Source organism: Lycorma delicatula, chromosome 1 (genome assembly GCF_047948215.1).
Source record: "Lycorma delicatula isolate Av1 chromosome 1, ASM4794821v1, whole genome shotgun sequence".
NCBI lineage: Eukaryota > Metazoa > Arthropoda > Insecta > Hemiptera > Fulgoridae > Lycorma > Lycorma delicatula.
Genome location: NC_134455.1, coordinates 61,092,404 through 61,110,681, shown reverse-complemented (window position 1 = coordinate 61,110,681; position 18,278 = coordinate 61,092,404). Strand labels below are relative to the sequence as shown.

The window sequence follows — 18,278 nt, the reverse complement described above, 5'->3', positions numbered from 1 at the left end:
TTCTTCATTTCTGTAAAAAAAATAATAGCAATAATTTACTTTATACAATCTATAAAGAACATTGTAGATTAATCCTGTTTTTTTATAGATTACTAACATCTCCATCATGGCTTTACTTGCACTATATGGTTATTTGTTTTCTTGCTGCAATCAGTCTTTTTTATTTTACGTTTTTTAGTCAAGTTACTGGAGGCAGGTGCTGCCAGCGGTAATGTAGATATAGTAACAGTGGTAGTGGCAATGTTGGTTGAGTCACTGCACCATATACCATTGCACCCCTTAAAAAACTGAAATTCCAAAAAAAAACTCAAAAATGGTTTATAGATATTTTATCTGAAGTTTATATCTGATTTAGTGTAGCCTGAAGTGGGAAAAATTTGCAAAAATCTTTTGTTCAAAATCTTTTTACCTTTCTTCACCCCTTTCAAGGTTGAATTTTGAAAAACTCTAGAAATTTGTTTTTAGATATCCACATGAAGATTACACATACCAAAAATCAAGTTGATATCTTCATTTGTTACAGAGAAATTTAAAAAATAGTAAATTTCATTATTACTCCATTTTAACCCTTTAAATTCAGAATTTTAAAAAAATATTTTCTTAGTGTACACTTAACACAATAAGAAGGGGTAAACAGATTTTCATCAATTTATCTTCAGTAGTTTTACTGGGCATTGATTATGAATCACTTAAAATATGTGTTTTATATATAGATTTTATGTGGGTAATTGGCAATTTTATGAAAAGTGATTTATAGTTGATTTGTTTTTGTAATCAAAAACAGATGATTAGTTTGATTTTTATTGTTCTCATTAATGTCTTCGAAAAGAAAATTTATTGTTTTGGTTTTTCAGTTGTATAAATTTTATTTAGTTTATTTAAAATGATAATGTTCATTCTTTACCATTACTGTATTTTGAGTTAGCAATCAATATCTCTTTCTTAAGTAAGGATTTTATGAGTAATTTGAGTACAATGGATTATAACATTTATTATAAAATTTATTTGACTTTTCTCCATTTTTAGGAATATTATTGTACATATTTGTAATGTCATCTTATTTTAGTTGGATTAAATGTTGTCTTCTACTAACTAGTTCATAACAGTTCCTTATAAGAATTTAAAAATATTTTTTATGTTTACACCTTATTAAACAGATACTTTTGGTTTGTTTTATATATACTTATTATTATTTTACATACTGGTGTTTTAAAATTTAACAGTCATGTTGGATTATCTGTTTTGATGTATCTTTAGTAGCAGATATTTTTTTTTTGTCTTCAGTCATTTGACTGGTTTGATGCAGCTCTCCATGATTCCCTATCTAGTGCTAGTCTTTTCATTTCGGCATACCCCCTACATCCTACATCCCTAACAATTTGTTTTACATATTCCAAACGTGGCCTGCCTACACAATTTTTTCCTTCTACCTGTCCTTCAAATATTAAAGCGACTATTCGAGGATGCCTTAGTATGTGGCCCCATAAGTCTGGCTCTTCTTTTAGCTATATTTTTCCAAATTCTTCTTTCTTCATCTATTTGCCGTAACACCTCTTCATTTGTCACTTTATCCACCCATCTGATTTTTAACATTCTCCTGTAGCACCGCATTTCAAGAGCTTCTAATCTTTTCTTCTCAGATACTCCGATTGTCCAAGTTTCACTTCCATATAAAGCGACACTACAAACATACACTTTCAAAAATCTTTTCCTGACATTTAAATTAATTTTTGATGTAAACAAATTATATTTCTTACTGAAGGCTCATTTAGCTTGTGCTAACATTCGGCATTTTATATCGCTCCTGCTTCATCCATCTTTAGTAATTCTACTTCCCAAATAACAAAATTCTTCTACCTCCATAATCTTTTCTCCTCCTATTTTCACATTCAGTGGTCCATCTTTGTTATTTCTACTACATTTCATTACTTTTGTTTTGTTCTTGTTTATTTTCATGCAATAGTTCTTGCATAGGACTTCATCTATGCCGTTCATTGTTTCTTCTAAATCCTTTTTACTCTCGGCTAAAATTACTATATCATCAGCATATCGTAGCATCTTTATCTTTTCACCTTTTACTGTTACTCTGAATCTAAATTGTTCTTTAACATCTTTAACTGCTAGTTCCATGTAAAGATTAAAAAGCAACAGGGGTAGGGAACATCCTTGTTGGACTCCCTTTCTTATTACGGCTTCTTTCTTATGTTCTTCAATTATTACTGTTGCTGTTTGGTTCCTGTAAATGTTAGCAATTGTTCTTCTATCTCTGTATTTGAACCCTAATTTTTTTTAAATGTTGAACATTTTATTCCAGTCTACGTTATCGAATGCCTTTTCTAGATCTATAAATGCCAAGTATGTTGGTTTGTTTTCTTTAATCTTCCTTCTACTATTAATCTGAGGCCTAAAATTGCTTCCCTTGTCCCTATACTTTGCCTGAAACCAAATTGGTCTTCTCCTAACACTTCTTCCACTCTCCTCTCAATTCTTCTGTATAGAATTCTAGTTAAGATTTTTGATGCATGACTAGTTAAACTAATTGTTCTGTATTCTTCACATTTATCTGCCCCTGCTTTCTTTGGTATCATGACTATAACACTTTTTTTGAAGTCTGACGGAACTTCCCCTTTTTCATAAATATTACACACCAGTTTGTGAAATCTACCAATCGCTTCCTCACCTGCACTGCGCAGTAATTCTACAGGTATTCCGTCTATTCCAGGAGCCTTGCTGCCATTCAAATCTTTTAATGCTCTCTTAAATTCAGATCTCAGTATTGTTTCTCCCATTTCATCCTCTTCAACTTCCTCTTCTTCCTCTATGACACCATTTTCTAATTCATTTCCTCCGTATAACTCTTCAATATATTCCACCTACCTATCAACTTTACCTTTCATATTATAAATCGGTGTACCATCTTTGTTTAACCCATTATTAGATTTTAATTTATGTATCCCAAAATTTTCTTTAACTTCCCTGTATGCTCCGTCTATTTTACCAATGTTCATTTCTCTTTCCACTTCTGAACACTTTTCTTTAATCCAATCTTCTTTCGCTAGTTTGCACTTCCTGTTTATAGCATTTCTTAATTGTCGGTAGTTGCTTTTAATTTCTTCATCACTAGCATTCTTATATTTTCTACGTTCATCCATCAGCTGCAATATATCGTCTGAAACCCAAGTTTTTCTACCAGTTCTCAGTGTTCCGCCTAAGTTCGCTTCTGCTGATTTAAGAATTTCCTTTTTAACATTCTCCCATTCTTCTTCTACATTTTCTACCTTATCTTTTTTACTCAGACCTCTGTCGATGTCCTCCTCAAAAATCTTCTTTACCTCCTCTTCTTCAAGCTTCTCTAAATTCCACCGATTCATCTGACACCTTTTCTTCAGGTTTTTAAACCCCAATCTACATTTCATTATCACCAAATTATGGTCGCTATCAATGTCTGCTCCAGGGTAAGTTTTGCAATCAACGAGTTGATTTCTAAATCTTTGCTTAACCATGATATAATCTATCTGATACCTTGCAGTATCGCCTGGCTTTTTCCAAGTGTATATTTTTCTATTATGATTTTTAAATTGGGTGTTGGCAATTACTAAATTATACTTCTTGCAAAACTCTATAAGTCGGTCCTCTCTTTCATTCCTTTTGCCCAGCCCGTATTCACCCACTATATTTCCTTCCTTGCCTTTTCCAGTGCTTGCATTCCAATCTCCAACTATTATTAAATTTTCATCTCCTTTTACGTGTTTAATTGCTTCATCAATCTCTTCGTATACACACTCTACCTCATCATCATCATGGGCGCTTGTAGGCACATAGACGTTAACAATCGTTGTCAGTTTAGGTTTTGATTTTATCCTTATTACAATGATTCTATCGCTATGCATTTTGAAATACTCTACTCTCTTCCCTATCTTCTTGTTCATTACGAATCCTATTCCTGCCTGCCCATTATTTGAAGCTGAGTTAATTATTCTAAAATCACCTGACCAAAAGTCGCTTTCCTCTTCCCACCGAACCTCACTAATTCCTACTACATCTACATTTATCCTATCCATTTCCCTTTTTAAATTTTCTAACATTCCACGCTCCGACTTGTAGAATGTTATTTTTTAATTTTCTGGTGATCCCTTCCTTAGTAGTCCCCACCCGGAGATCCGAACGGGGGACTAGTTAACCTCCGGAATATTTTACCAAGGAAGGCACCTCCATCATTGCTATATGAAAATGCAGAGAGCTATATTTTCTTGGAATAAAGCAGCTGTAGCTTTCCATTGCTTTCAGCTGCGCAGTACTCAGAGGACTGAGTGATGTTGATATGGTCGTTTAAGTCGTCCTGACTTACACCCTTAACAACTACTGAAAGAGCTGCTGCCCTCTTTCAGGAATCATTCCTTAGTCTGGCTCTCAACAGATACCTCTCCGATATGGTTGCACCTTCGGTCCAGCTACTCTGTATCACTGAGCACTCAAGCCCCCTCACCAACGGTAAGGTCTCATGATTCATAGAGGAGGGAGATTCATAGAGAAAGATATTAAACAATGAAAATTTATAATGGAATTATTTCACATTACGGAAAATAGTGTGTATTTCCAGATGTTTTTTTATTTTAAAAATATTCAGAATTAGAACAATAGGGGAAATATTCAATTTGCGAGGTATGATCAAAAAGTATTTGACCTTGACTCAAAAAAACAAAAATACTTAACCTATTTAGTTTAATAACTTGTTCCCACCAAAGTAGGCCTCTTCTGATGTAACATACTTATCTAACAAACATACTTTCCATTATATCAACATTTTTCAAAGTAATCTTGTAACATTACTTTTGATCTCTTCTCAGTCTTCAAATTTTTGAGCAGAATTTTAAACTTAAGAAAGAGTCAAAAATCACAGGGAGCCATGTCTGTTAAGTAAAGAAACTGCTTAAATTTTTCACTCTGTATTCACCAAGAATCTCTGGTTAAGTTGTGATTCATGCCTTGAAACATTGTCATGATGAATTTTTTCCAATTGCCATTTTATCAAAGGTGTGGTCTCTTAGCCAATGAAGAACAGTTATATAATACTCTTTATTGACAGTTTGTCCTTCAGGAACTTACCTGATAATCAAAAAACACTCTCAGCATGACTTTCACATTGCCTGGCTTTCTTTTGCTGCAGGAAACTAGGAGTTTTCCAATGGGATGATGGTGCTTTGGTCTTAGGGTCATAGCCATTGATCAATGTTTCATAACCAATTATTTTTTTCATAAAATCAGGATCACTACTAAAACATTCCACCATGTTGGTTTTCCTTTGGTTTATGAATGAGAAGTTTTTGGAACAAATTTTGCTGTTATTACCACATCCAGAGATCTTCCATTAAAGGCTGATTACACTGAGCTAAATGAAATTCCTACTACGATTATTATTCGATGGTAATTCATCACCATTTATAGAAACTTGCTCGATTTTTGCTGGTGGAAGGTCTGCCAGAGTGTTTGTCATGTTTGACAGAATTCAGCCACCTTGGGAACAGTGATAACAATCTTAAATCTTTGTAACACCCACACCACTTAATAACTTGTTAACATACGAAAGGTGTTTGAGTTTTCCTTTTTGCCTCTCTTGCAGATCTCTGCTCAACCCTTCGGTCATTTTGAACAGCAACAGACATGACAAGCACTTTTCAACATTTTACAGCTACTAAGCAGCAATTGGCTACAATGACAGCAATTCAGTGAATCATACTCACCCACTACTAGTCAAGATCACATTCCACAATTGTTTCCCTCTTACGCAACAAGTGGTTACCACAGTAAAAAAAAAAACTGATGTGGACACCACATGACTTCCTTCTACGCCTATTAAATTGCATATACACTTTTTGTTAAAATGAAAAGTACATAAAATTTATTTCATTATTAACTTCTGATATTTTTTCATATTTTTTTTATTTATTTTTATTATTGAATTATTATTTATTGTAAAACTTTTTTTGCAATCAGAGGTTAATAAGTATTAATAACTCAGTATATTTAAATTTTTAAAAAAATAATTAAAAAAAGGAGATGAAGTGGAATTCGAACCGATGCGCCTTCCTCTTGTAAGATCAAAATATTTCATTAATTAAACTTTTATTTGTCTATAACTCTGGAACCAATGAAAATTAGTACCACTTATGATATATAGTTCAATAGCTCACAATGAGGGCTTACTATATATTTAAATTATATTTAGCATAGTAAATATTTAACATAGTAAGCATAGAAAAATTAAAAAGTTTTCTTTAAACCAATGCGCCTTCCCTTGTAAGATCCAAATATTTCATTAATTAAAATTTTATTTGGCTATAACTCTGGAACCAATGAAAATAATCACTAGATATATCACAACAAAGATATATCACTTATGATATATCTTTGAAAAGCTCTCAGTGAGGGCTTATTACTGCAGTTATGAAAGTTCAAAATCAAAATTGGTTGGGATTTGGGGCTTTTTTTGGGCATTTTTGGTTCAGTCAATTGCAATCAAAAGAGGGGAGGTGCACAACTAGATGTTACAGCAGTCCTAAATCCAAAAATTCAACATCCCACAGCTAATCATTTTTGAGTTGTGCGAGTTACTACATATGTACGTTCATACAGACATCACGCCGAAACTAGTCAAAATGGATTCAGGGATGATCAAAATAAATATTTTCATTAAAATTTGAAAACCAAAATTTTTCGCAATCACAATACTTCCTTTACTTCATACAAGGAAGTAATAAGATCAGATAAATTCTGATCACGCTCTGTATAAAAGTAAATCTAAACTCAAATTAATTAACTAACATTTTTTATCAGAGTTATTTGCTCAATTTGGCAACTCACAACGCAGTAGAGTCTTGCTGATTTGATTCAATTGGACTGCAGACCCTTTACAGAAAAACTATTGGAAACAAAAATTAAACTTATTAAGCTACCAAAATTATGAACAGGGAGTTTAATTACTGTAATACTAGATGGTATTTTTAATGTATTTGGCAGTAGTAGACTGTACCAAATTATGTAAATAAAATAACATAAGAGTACCTTAGTATTTTAAATAAAGTTCAGTATGTCTGTTTTTTTTTTGGAAGAATATCATTCCTTTGCTGTAAGATGACTATCTTTTAAGAAATAAAATGCCATTTAGCGTCACTTTCGGCCAGTGTTTTAGATAGCTTGTTGCATGTTTCAAAAACATGACTGTATCCAAGTTGTCACTCTGTTATTAGTTATCTTCATTTTTCTCCCCACTGTCTGTGTTGCTTGTTGCCTGGTGATCCACCATTCTGATTACAGTGTAGTCAGTAATTTCTTCTTTATTATCAGAAACTATTGATTTTTTAATTTCTTCTTCAATTGAGTTTTTGCATCCTGCAATCAAGTTATCTATGGAACTATCTTCATAAACAGTTATATTGGTCTCTTCAGAAGAAACACTTTTAACATCATTTTTTTTTTTAGGGTTTCAATTTTAATTTTATACTGACCATCTGTAATCCAATCTTTGGCATTTTTGAATTTCTTTTTTCCTAAATCTGATCAGTAATCTAAATTTGACTCTTTTCTGTCCATCTTTCCTCTTTCTTCCAGATAAGTATTCTTTGTTTGTATATCTTCTTAAGTGGTGCAGTGACAATTTGGTTAATAGGCTAAATAAAATTGATGACATTAGATAGCAGAAAAGTCACTTAAATATCACCATTGCACAGTACTTCATCATCTGGATGTATTGGAACTTGTCAATTAAAAGTAACATCTTTTGAGAAAGATTTTATCTACTTTTTAATTTGTACCATAAATTCATCAAAAACTAGCCTTGAAAATATTGTGATCATTCAGGTAGTTTGTGACTAGAATAAGAAACTGGCACTCTTTGAAGAGTGATGTTTTTGACAGTTGTGGGCTTTTAGATGTTTCTACTGTAAGAAGCCACAATTTGTAATTCCCAAATGTGTTTGAACAAGTTAAAATTGTTATTCATTCTTTACTTTTTTAAAGCCAAATACTCTAGTTTCTTTTGTACGATTTAAGTTTTTCTTTAAGATTTAAGTTCAAATTGTCACAATAGTAAATTTTTAAAAATTCCTCACAAAAAATAAATCAGCACTTTCAGTATCAACAGAATTTTTTTACCTCTAATAAGTACACCATTTCTTTTTCCCAGTTGTCTAACCATCCAATGTTGTCAGTGAAACTTTGACCTTCCTATAGTTGACATTGAAAATATAGCAGCTTTCCAGGGATCAATTTTTGAACTGCATAAATACAATGGCTTGCTTGTTTTTTCAAACTCAGTTTTCTTCATATGAGATCTGGAATTTACAGCATTTTCTAAAAATTGCTTCTTCAAACTCTGCAGTTCTCATTTTGTTTGATTGCATCACCAGTTAAGACTTAGATCTTAAGCAATAGGTTTTTAGTGTTTTGTTTTTATTTATGCATTTCAATAGGTCTAATTTTATATTTAACAACAGCAATGAAGCATATTTTCTCTTTGAACTCATTTTACAATAAATTGCAACATAGACAAAAAAAGTTGAGTTTAAATTCTCTAATACAGTAGCTCAGCACACTATAAAACATTTAAAAAGGAAAGCAAATATGAAACTGAATGTAGATTACATTATGTACATGAAATGTTATTGCAACATTACTTATGTCCACTGGCCGGATACTGTAGTAAGGAAGTTTCTTAGAAATTCATTGGGCCAGTATTTACAAAAGGTTTTGGTCAACTTATTTCCTGTAATGTGCAGGCTGATACTGAAATAAACTAACTGAATTTAGCAACAGGATATTCTTTCATACACTTTCAAAGAATTAAATTTTAGTTAGTCCTATACAGGAAAAAAGATTGGAAATCAAAATCCAGTTTGACAGTTGACGTATCAGATTTATTTATGACATTGAAAAATATAATTTTTTAATAGTGTTAATTTGTAATTTTTAAGAAACTTTCTCAGATTAACAGAAACTCAGTTACCAAAGCTCAGATTATCATGACTACATTAATTACTATAGAGTTTAAAAGTTTTGCCTGTAGTTTTAGGAAAATAAATAGCACTTAATTTAGTAGTGTTCTTAGTACAGCCTTTAAGTCTTATTTAAATTTCTGTAGTGATAGAATTAACCAAACTATTGTTTTTGCAGACCATTGATAATTATATAAAATTGTTAAACTGATAATGTGACAATTATTTCAATTTTCTTTTTCTGAATGATATAGTTGTTATATAATCTTATTTTTGTAAGTGTTGAGGGAACATTTTTAAAATGATTTTTACATGTGTTTTATTTCTTGACCAACTAATGTGAGAAATTAATACTTTTAACTTTTCAGGAATTTTAAAAGTTTTATATTTATTTCTGCTTTTCTGTCTAATTTCTATTGATTTTTCTATCGTATGTGAACCAGGAGTTTGATGCTGCTGCTGCTGCTGTAAATGATTAATAAGAAATATAGCTTTCAGAAAGAAATATATTTATTATCAGTGGTTTAGATTCAGAATTATAAAGTTCTAAATTTTAATATTTATCTTAATATTTAATAAATTTGATTACTACATAGGTGTGTCATGTGAGTTCCTTTAGTTTTGTTTATTAATAAGATGTTTAATGTTTAGTTTTTATCTGTTTATTGTTTTTTCTTTATTTTTGTTGTTTTATTTATGTGTGTTTATATACAGTTTTGGTAAAATATTAAGGTTTTAGCAATCAACATATAAAATCCAAAATAATATTCACATTTACTTTAATACATGCTGTTTATTTTTTATCTATAGTTATGAGGAGGCACGTATAGTTTCTCAGGCATATAACATTTCAATTGATTGGAGTGCAGCATTATATCAACAGTTCATCATAAAGGATAATCATCAGTATTTGTTGGCTTGGTTAAGGCATCATGAACTAACTTATACAATTGTACAAGATGTTGCTAGAAGGTAAAAGTATATTTTAATTGAATTTTAGTAAAAATTATTATATTTTAGTGACAAATTTTATAATTTTTTCTATACTTTTTAGGATAATAAATATTTAATCCATTACTCCTCTCATCATTTTCATTGAGTGACTAATTATCCATTTACCAAAATTGATAAAATCTTGGCAACTTATCTATTCCACAGCTTTTTCATTCTTTATAACTTTTGTTGTTTGTAAAACTCTGATTCTAGGATTTTTGCTCTTCATCTTCATCCATTTCATCCTGATCTTCTAAAGGGAAATTGTTAGCTTTCCATTGGACTGCTTCCATTGGAACAAAGTTCCTCCACATATAAAACATAGAAGGAATAATATGGGGAAACTGTATTCATTACGGATATAAAATCTTTGAATAATTATTTAATCTTCAGAGCACTTTCATTACGAAAACTGGGAATGTTGTCATTCTCCAGCTACCATATTGTTGTGTAATGGTAAAATATATGAAATATCATGATCATCAGTCAATACATTATATTATATCATTACATTTTAATTTCTGTATGAAAGCCTATGGCAAAGTGGTGATTGAATTTCATGTTTCATACCCTCTCATTTCTTTCTTACTTGGTGAATTGAATTTTCAATAATTACCAGATTGCGAATTTTTGCTGGATTGTTGTTGTCAATCCAGCTACACAGTCTGATAGATCAGTCAATTATTTTTTTTATTATGTAAGGGAGGTTGACAGTTAGAGGCTGTCTGTTTATATTCCTTCTGGTTTGGACATATTCATTTTTCAGTCCCACTTAATAGTCTAAAATATTTCTATATTACTTAAATTTTGTTTTCATTTGAAGATAACAGTAAAAGATGCTAAGTTGTATAAATCATGGGAATTTTTTTAATAAATATGACTAAATGTTATTAGTAAATTTACAAATAAATATACAGATCATGAAAGAAAAGTATTCTAAAGACTGAATTGCAAAGCCAACAATTATAACATAAATTAAGGCGTTTTGAAGTCTGCTGTATTTTTTTAGAATACTAAAATGTTATCATATACATCTGAAAGAATTGTCTAAGAATAAAAATATTTCCTTTCATGACAGGGATAGATTTGTCTCTTTTTGCCTATATGAAATTTTATGAAAAATAAACTGACCTCAAACACAGGAAAAAGATCAGTGAAGTTTTGCAAAGGTTACAGTTAGAGAAGTTTTTGACAGTATCAAAAAAGTTTCCAATCTTGACCTACTTGCTTAGTGGTTTTTTTCACTACTGATGAAGAGTTGAGGCAGTATTGGCTAACAAATTTGGAATTTGCCATAAATGATTTTCTGTACTTACAACCTTTAACTCTACATTAGGCAATAATCCAATGGTCCATTTAAAGCAGAAAACATGCTAAATGAGGTTGTATTACATCTTTGTTAGCCTTCTCACAAAAATATTTAGCAAAGTATTATTGTTGATTGACAATAATTTCACAAGCTTAGAACTAGCTCAGAAATTAGATATCTCACATACTTAAAATTAAGCATGATTCAAAATATAGTAGTGTCTTATTTATTGAGCATTTGAGAATTACAGTTAATAAAGCATGATATACACTGTATTTTGCTAGCAAAATTTAGTATCTGCTCAAAAACAATGATTCTGCTGCATCTTAAATATGAATGTATTTTCCACAACATTCTGCTGGAGTTGTCAATCATAAAATTGAATGAAACATACATACACAGATGCATGCTTGCATGCATCTGTGTATGTATGAGTATAATATTCTCTGACATAGGTGTGAACCTTTATTACTATACTGTTGTGCAGGTCACCATTCTCTGTTAAATTTTCTTGATGTTGCCTCTTGCACTTGCTGTTGATGTTACTGCTGTTGATTTTTTGGTTTCCCCCTGATAGAACATTATAAAAAAATTGAGCAAATAATTATTTATTTTTAAATTTCTTAGGTTCTGTATTATAATACATAGATTATTTCAAAATAAATATCATATTACTTTTTTTTATACTTTGCTCACTGTGTTCTGACTGATGTTTGAATCATAATAACTTGTTTCAGAAAAATGGTAAAATGTTGAGGGTAGTCTTTATTTACTCCCCAATCACTTTTCCATATATTTATTTAATTTTATTATTGAAAATTTTCTCTGAAAAACTACAGACTAACTGTAGTTAAAGATAACTAATTTTTATTTGTTTTCCTTGTTCGATTAAACAACAGTTTTCCAGCAGTCAGCCTAATTTTTTATAATTTGCTGAAAAAGATTAATATAGATAAGGGGGAAGTTTTTGGATAATTTATAGTTAATAAGATTTTGGTATCTATCATTTTAATGATGATAAAATGTGTCTCAGAAAGTCAACTTAAAAGGATATGAATTCATACATTAAAATTCCAAAACTTTTATTTTCTTGTTCTTGGTTATCTATTTTCATTACATTCTAGAGAAAATTTCAGGTTAGATAAATAGGAGATAATTCATACAGTTGGATATTTTTATTACCGAAAACTCCTTGGCAGTATTAACTTTTTTTTTAGTTATAAGATGTATGTTTTGGTATGTATTTATTTTTACATATTATGAGAGTATAAAGTTAAGTAAATTTTTGTTTACAAATAGGTAATAATAATTATTTAATCATATAAAAAAGTCATAGTATAAATAAGTTTTGAAACGTTTATTTATTATTATCAATAAGATAGAACAAATATGTCCATGCAACAGAACTAACAAAAAAATTCTACTTAATAATCACGAAGTGAAATCATAACACAGGATACTAACAAATAAATTTTATGCTATCATTTCACCATTTAACTGGTGAAACTTCCATTAACTTTACGATACGATGAAGTGGCACAATCATCTTGTAACAGCATCTGAGTTATGGACCAGACCCTTTTTTTCAGTTGTAAAGGTTTGTTATTGGGGTTTGTAAAGAGAGAGAGTACATTATTGTTAATCATTTCCAATTGTTAACATTGTACTAATTTCAATACTATTGTAGATAAGATAAAAATAGTCATGTAGTTGAAAAGATTATGTCTTTTGCTATCCACACTTAACATAGAGATGACTGAAAATGCTGATTTGCAGTCTTGCTAGCCAGTCTCTTAGATAACCAGTTACAGTATGTAATACATGAGTCTTTAGTTACAGAATATCATTCACTATAATGCATGCCTAATGTTAACAGTTACTTTGTTTCCAACAGTTTGGCTCTAATTCCTAACAGAGTGAAACATATTCTCCTCTTAATGTCTTTTATTCTGAATTTCTTGCTTATATTCAAAAGAATGTAAGTGAGAATATATTATTGTTTCATGAAATACTTTTTTTCAGCATTTCATCATAATGATTTTATAAAATGCTCCTCTTAGATCTGACTTGAGACTTGACATTACAGCATTTTATAATTTCAATAAGGTAGGCTTGTTGTGGTTGATGGATTGTCAGTGACTAATGATGTCAAATAATTACACAGAAAGAGATTAAAAGTCTTCTTTTTCAATAATATTTTTTTTATAAGTGTCAGTATAATAATACCGGGTGATTCAAAATCAACTTCGCAACTTTAAAAGCATATAAAAATTTATTTTGATAATGTACAGATTTTGTTGATGTCTCATTTCATAGCAAAACACATCAAGGTTTGACTCTCACAGTTCATTGGTACCAAATTTGGCTACCAGTGCTGTCATGAGTGTTGTTACAAATGGATACATTTACTGGTGCAGAACGTGTTTGCTGTGTGTTTTGGTTTCATAATTTGCAGTCAGCAACTGCAGTTCAATGTAATTTTCATAGAGAGTACAATAGGGAGGAGCCTCCTAGTAGGCATACAATTTACTCTTGGCACCAAACCATTGTTGATTAAGGTTGTTCACACAAAATAAGGCAAAATCACCAGGATGCCCACATGTCCCTGAAGCTGGTGTGGAACAACTCAGAAAAAGCTTAGTTCGAAGAAATCAACTCCGTGTGCATCACCTGAGACTGGCATTCCACACCAACTGTTTGGCATGTATTAAGTAAATGATTGCACTTGAAACCATACCAACTAATCATGGCTCAATACATTACGAATGACAACAAAGTTGCTTGGTGCAGTTTTGTGTCAGATGATGGATAGAATTGCAGACAACAATATTTTACAACAATGTAATTTTTATTGATGAGTCAACATTTAACATCAGCAGTAAAGTAAACACCCATATTTGCCAAATATGGGGTAACAAAAACCCTCATAAAACTTTGCAGCACATTTGTGATAGCCCTGAGGTCAGTGTTATTTGTACCTTAAACAAAACAAAGACTGTACAGCTGGTTCTTCCAGGAGGCTACCGTAAATAGTATTGTTTATCTGGACAAGCTTTAAAATTTTCTAATTCCTCAGTTAGATGATTATGATGACCAAGATGGACACCATTACAATCAGCAAGATGGGGATCCTGTCTACAGCCTAGAAGTATGAGATTTTCATGATGCTCGATTCCCAGGTCTTGGCCGTGAAGGTCAAATTCTTGGACATCTTGCTCTCCAGATTTGACTTTGCTAGATTTTTTCTTTTGGGGTTTCATTAAAGATCAGGTTTACATATACCACTTTGGCCTGCTGATCTTGTTGAGCTAAGATTTTGAATTAATGCTGCAGCTGCAGAGGGAGTGCCTGACTTGCTGGCTACAGTCAGGAATGAAATCAATTTCAGATGGGATAAATGTTGCGTATTACAAGTGGAATTTATATCTAACTAAAGTGAATGTTGGGTGACAAATTTGATGTGGTTTTTTTTAAAATGTAATTGTTATTATACCAAACAGTGCCATGTTCGAAAAATTAAAAGTGATTTAACATCACCTCATTTTTGTCTTATTATTTTAGCCATTTATTCCCCAACTGATGGTAATCTTGTTGAACTATCCTTCAGAAAGTATTGTTTTTTTCTGGCAATCTTCATGAAGATTGCTTAACTTCTTCAAGCATTAATTTCTTAACATTACAAATGTTAAAACTCACATTTTCAATCTTGATATGGTTACTAATTAAATGGATTTGTTTAATTCATGGATTATTTTGACTATTTCTTTTTGAGTTTCATGGCTAATATTGTTTGCCATGTCAATTACTTGTACCTTAGACTTATTTTTTCATTTTCATAATGAACATCTTTGTAAGATTGCTTAAGAAATAATTAAATATTTAAACAAAGATTCTGAAAATGAGGTTATGGAGGAAAAGAGTTAAAAGGAAAAGAAAAAATCAATAATTTTTTAATTATAAAATGATGAAAAGAAGGATAAAACAACTTTATGAAAGATGTTGAAAATTTTTTTAAAAATTTAATCAGGCATGACTTGCAATAAAAAGTGTAATGAAAACAACTTTAACAGGAAAGTAGAAGAATGGATATATAGAAAAATAGAAAAGGAGTACAAGTGAATACAAAAGGAGAGATTAGAAAACTACTGTAAAACAACCTGAAATTTATAATCTTAAGAACAAGACATTTTAATTTAATAACAAACCATTGCCTAATATAGATTTCTCTGCACTGCTTTAAATGTTATTATTTGTTATTTTTAGTAAGTTAGTTTTTTACTTTAAACAAATTAGTGAATGTAATGATTATAATTTTTAACAAACAATGAATGAGTTAGCGTTTTTTCATTGCTGTTAAGGGGTGACACATTATGATGTCTGGATTGTTCATTTTTAATCAGCCTTCACTAAACTTCAGGATTTAAAAGTTTTTTATTAACATATTTAATAAAGCTATCCAAATTATAACTGGAAGATTGTTTCTTGCATTGGTATACATGATTTACAAATTCATACTTGTTTTGTTTTAGGTTCCAACAGGAGAAAACATTATCTGATTCAGTAGTGAAGAACATGAAACAGTTTGTACAGTTGATAATGCAGACTGATCTTAAGTATAGAATTAGTAGTCAGATGGGATTTAAAGATATACTTCAAACACTTCTGTCTGGACCAGAATTGCCATATCTTAAAGATACAGTATGGTTAAGTGGATTCAAAAAGCAGCATATCTGATGAACTTATATGTTGCTGACATGAACTATGTATTCAATATATAATGTTATTTTTTTTATTTGTGAGAAAGTACTCCTTAATTCTTAATTATTTATTTGACAGATACATGCAAGTAACTTGCCATTCTTATTACAGTCTTATAGTCCTGCAGGAGGTATTATTTACCTGTGCACAGACCTGATTATTTATTAATTGAAATTACAGACTTAAACTTAGATATACTTAAAACTAAACATTCACAGTCATGTCTCTGTTAATAATTGTTTGTTTACATTATTTATAATTTTTGTAGGTATCTTAAATTTACATTTTATCATGTATCCACTTTTTTAATTTGGTTGTAACAGTTTCATTTTTTACGTGCTTAAAAGTTTCTGGTAGCTCATTATAAAACATTATGGCATTTTATAGATGCCTTTTCTGCCTACATTGAGGTTTACTTTTGGTAATACCAGTGATTTTTGTCTTAATTTACTCTTTGAATTTTTATGTTTATTTTGTAACTGTTTGTGGTTAACCTTAAGAACTGATAAAATATAAGTTTGGTGTAGATTGCGTTGTTTTTTTGAAGTTTGTTTTTACTTTTCCATTAATTTAACAAGTTTATTTTGTAAATTTAACTAAGGCACAATTGCATTTTTATACACTGATCCCCTGTCAAGATCCCATAGTTTGCTGTAATATTAAACAGTCCAAAATATACAGATAATAAATAGTCTTAACATTTAAAATTTAGTCAATTTTTAAAAAACAGAAAGTAAGAATCTTAATTTCTCTTTTAAGTTTTCAATATGCTGCTTTTATTTCATATGCATAGCTATCCTTAGACTTATTAGTACTTGTCACTTTTTATTTCTTGTTTATTTTTCAAAAAAATGTATTCATGTTGTAACGTAATTTGTGTAAATGCTATATATTTTAGAAGACCTAAAAGGTCTTTGATATATAATAAAAATAAGAGAGGTCCTAGTATTTTTCCTGTGGGATCCAAATACTTAATATTTGAAAATCATTTTTAATTTTTTTATTTTGACTGATTGGAGTATATTTTCAAAATATGACTAGTAGATACAAACTTAAGCTTGTCAAGTTTTTTATATACAAAATCTGATGTTCAACCTAAAGCCTAAATGGTACCAGTACATTTCTGTAAATGTATTGATTTTTTGAAATCGGTTCGTACTTAGGAAAATAATTTATGAACTTGCTATATATAAGTTATTCAAATATTTTAGCTAGTTTTGAGATTAGTGCAATTGATCAGTAATTTGTGGTATTTTGTTTACTACCTGATTTGTATACTTACACTATTTTGCACTAAAGTGAATTGGGTAATGATTTACAAATTTACTATACACGCCAATAGGTGAAAAAATATAACAGTTGATTTTTTTTAAGGATGTTTCAATGGATATTATTTTTATTTTTTAACGTAATTATTATATGTGAAATCTCATAATCTGTTAGATCTAAAAAAAAAATTGAAACCTTAACTGATTTGATTTCATTATTGCTATTAGAATTCAATAATTTCTTTTGATTTTTTTGGTTAAATTTTCCCCTATATTGCTAAAACATTTATTAAACTAGTTTACCATCTCATTTTGTTTCAGTTTCAATATTTTTACCATTGAAGGTCAATTTGTTTGGTGTATAATTAACATTTTTTTGCTTGTTTATTTTTGAATTTACGTAGTTCCATATTTTTTTATTTTCGTTTTGGATGTTAGATACAAGATTTAGTTCATATTGTTCCTTTACACAATTGATGAGCTTATTCAATTTATTTGCAAATTTAATATTAATTTTCTGTAGCTCGATATTATCAATATTTTTTTCCATTTTTTGTATAAGAAATTGTTTATTGAACCCGACTTGTGATATCCATGGTTTCCTTTTTTGATTACTTCTATTAATTTTTTGTACAACATCTTTTATTAAATAAAATATTTATCAATATCAAAAACATTATAAATATTACAGCCCTCCAATGTAGACAGCACTGAGTTTACTATTATTATATGGATATTCGAATTAGTTTTTCTTTTCTGTATTTTTATTAATTATTACTGTTTATATTAATAAATATTGGACTATAATCAGTAATTTTATTGCAAATTTATATTCTTGATAGTTTAGATTCAATGTTTTCATAAAATTATTTATACATGTTCCAGAACCTAAATTATTAGTTTGTGTAAATATCTTTTATTATAGGTAAATATCCTTTTTCAAGTTAATTGTTTAAATAG

The 18,278-nt window shown here is 29.9% G+C and overlaps 1 protein-coding gene across 1 annotated transcript in view; it reads left to right on the top strand.

Annotated features, from left to right (window-relative positions):
• The window catches only part of LOC142318822 (spatacsin-like), a 57,310-nt gene extending 39,681 nt beyond the window's left edge, over positions 1–17,629 (top strand). The window contains exons 7-8 of the mRNA XM_075355337.1: positions 9,801–9,962; positions 15,822–17,629. Of these exons, the coding sequence (XP_075211452.1) occupies positions 9,801–9,962; positions 15,822–16,026 (367 nt within the window). The 3' untranslated portion in view covers positions 16,027–17,629. The remainder of the gene's footprint in view (positions 1–9,800; positions 9,963–15,821) is intronic.
• Positions 17,630–18,278: the final 649 nt, after the last annotated feature.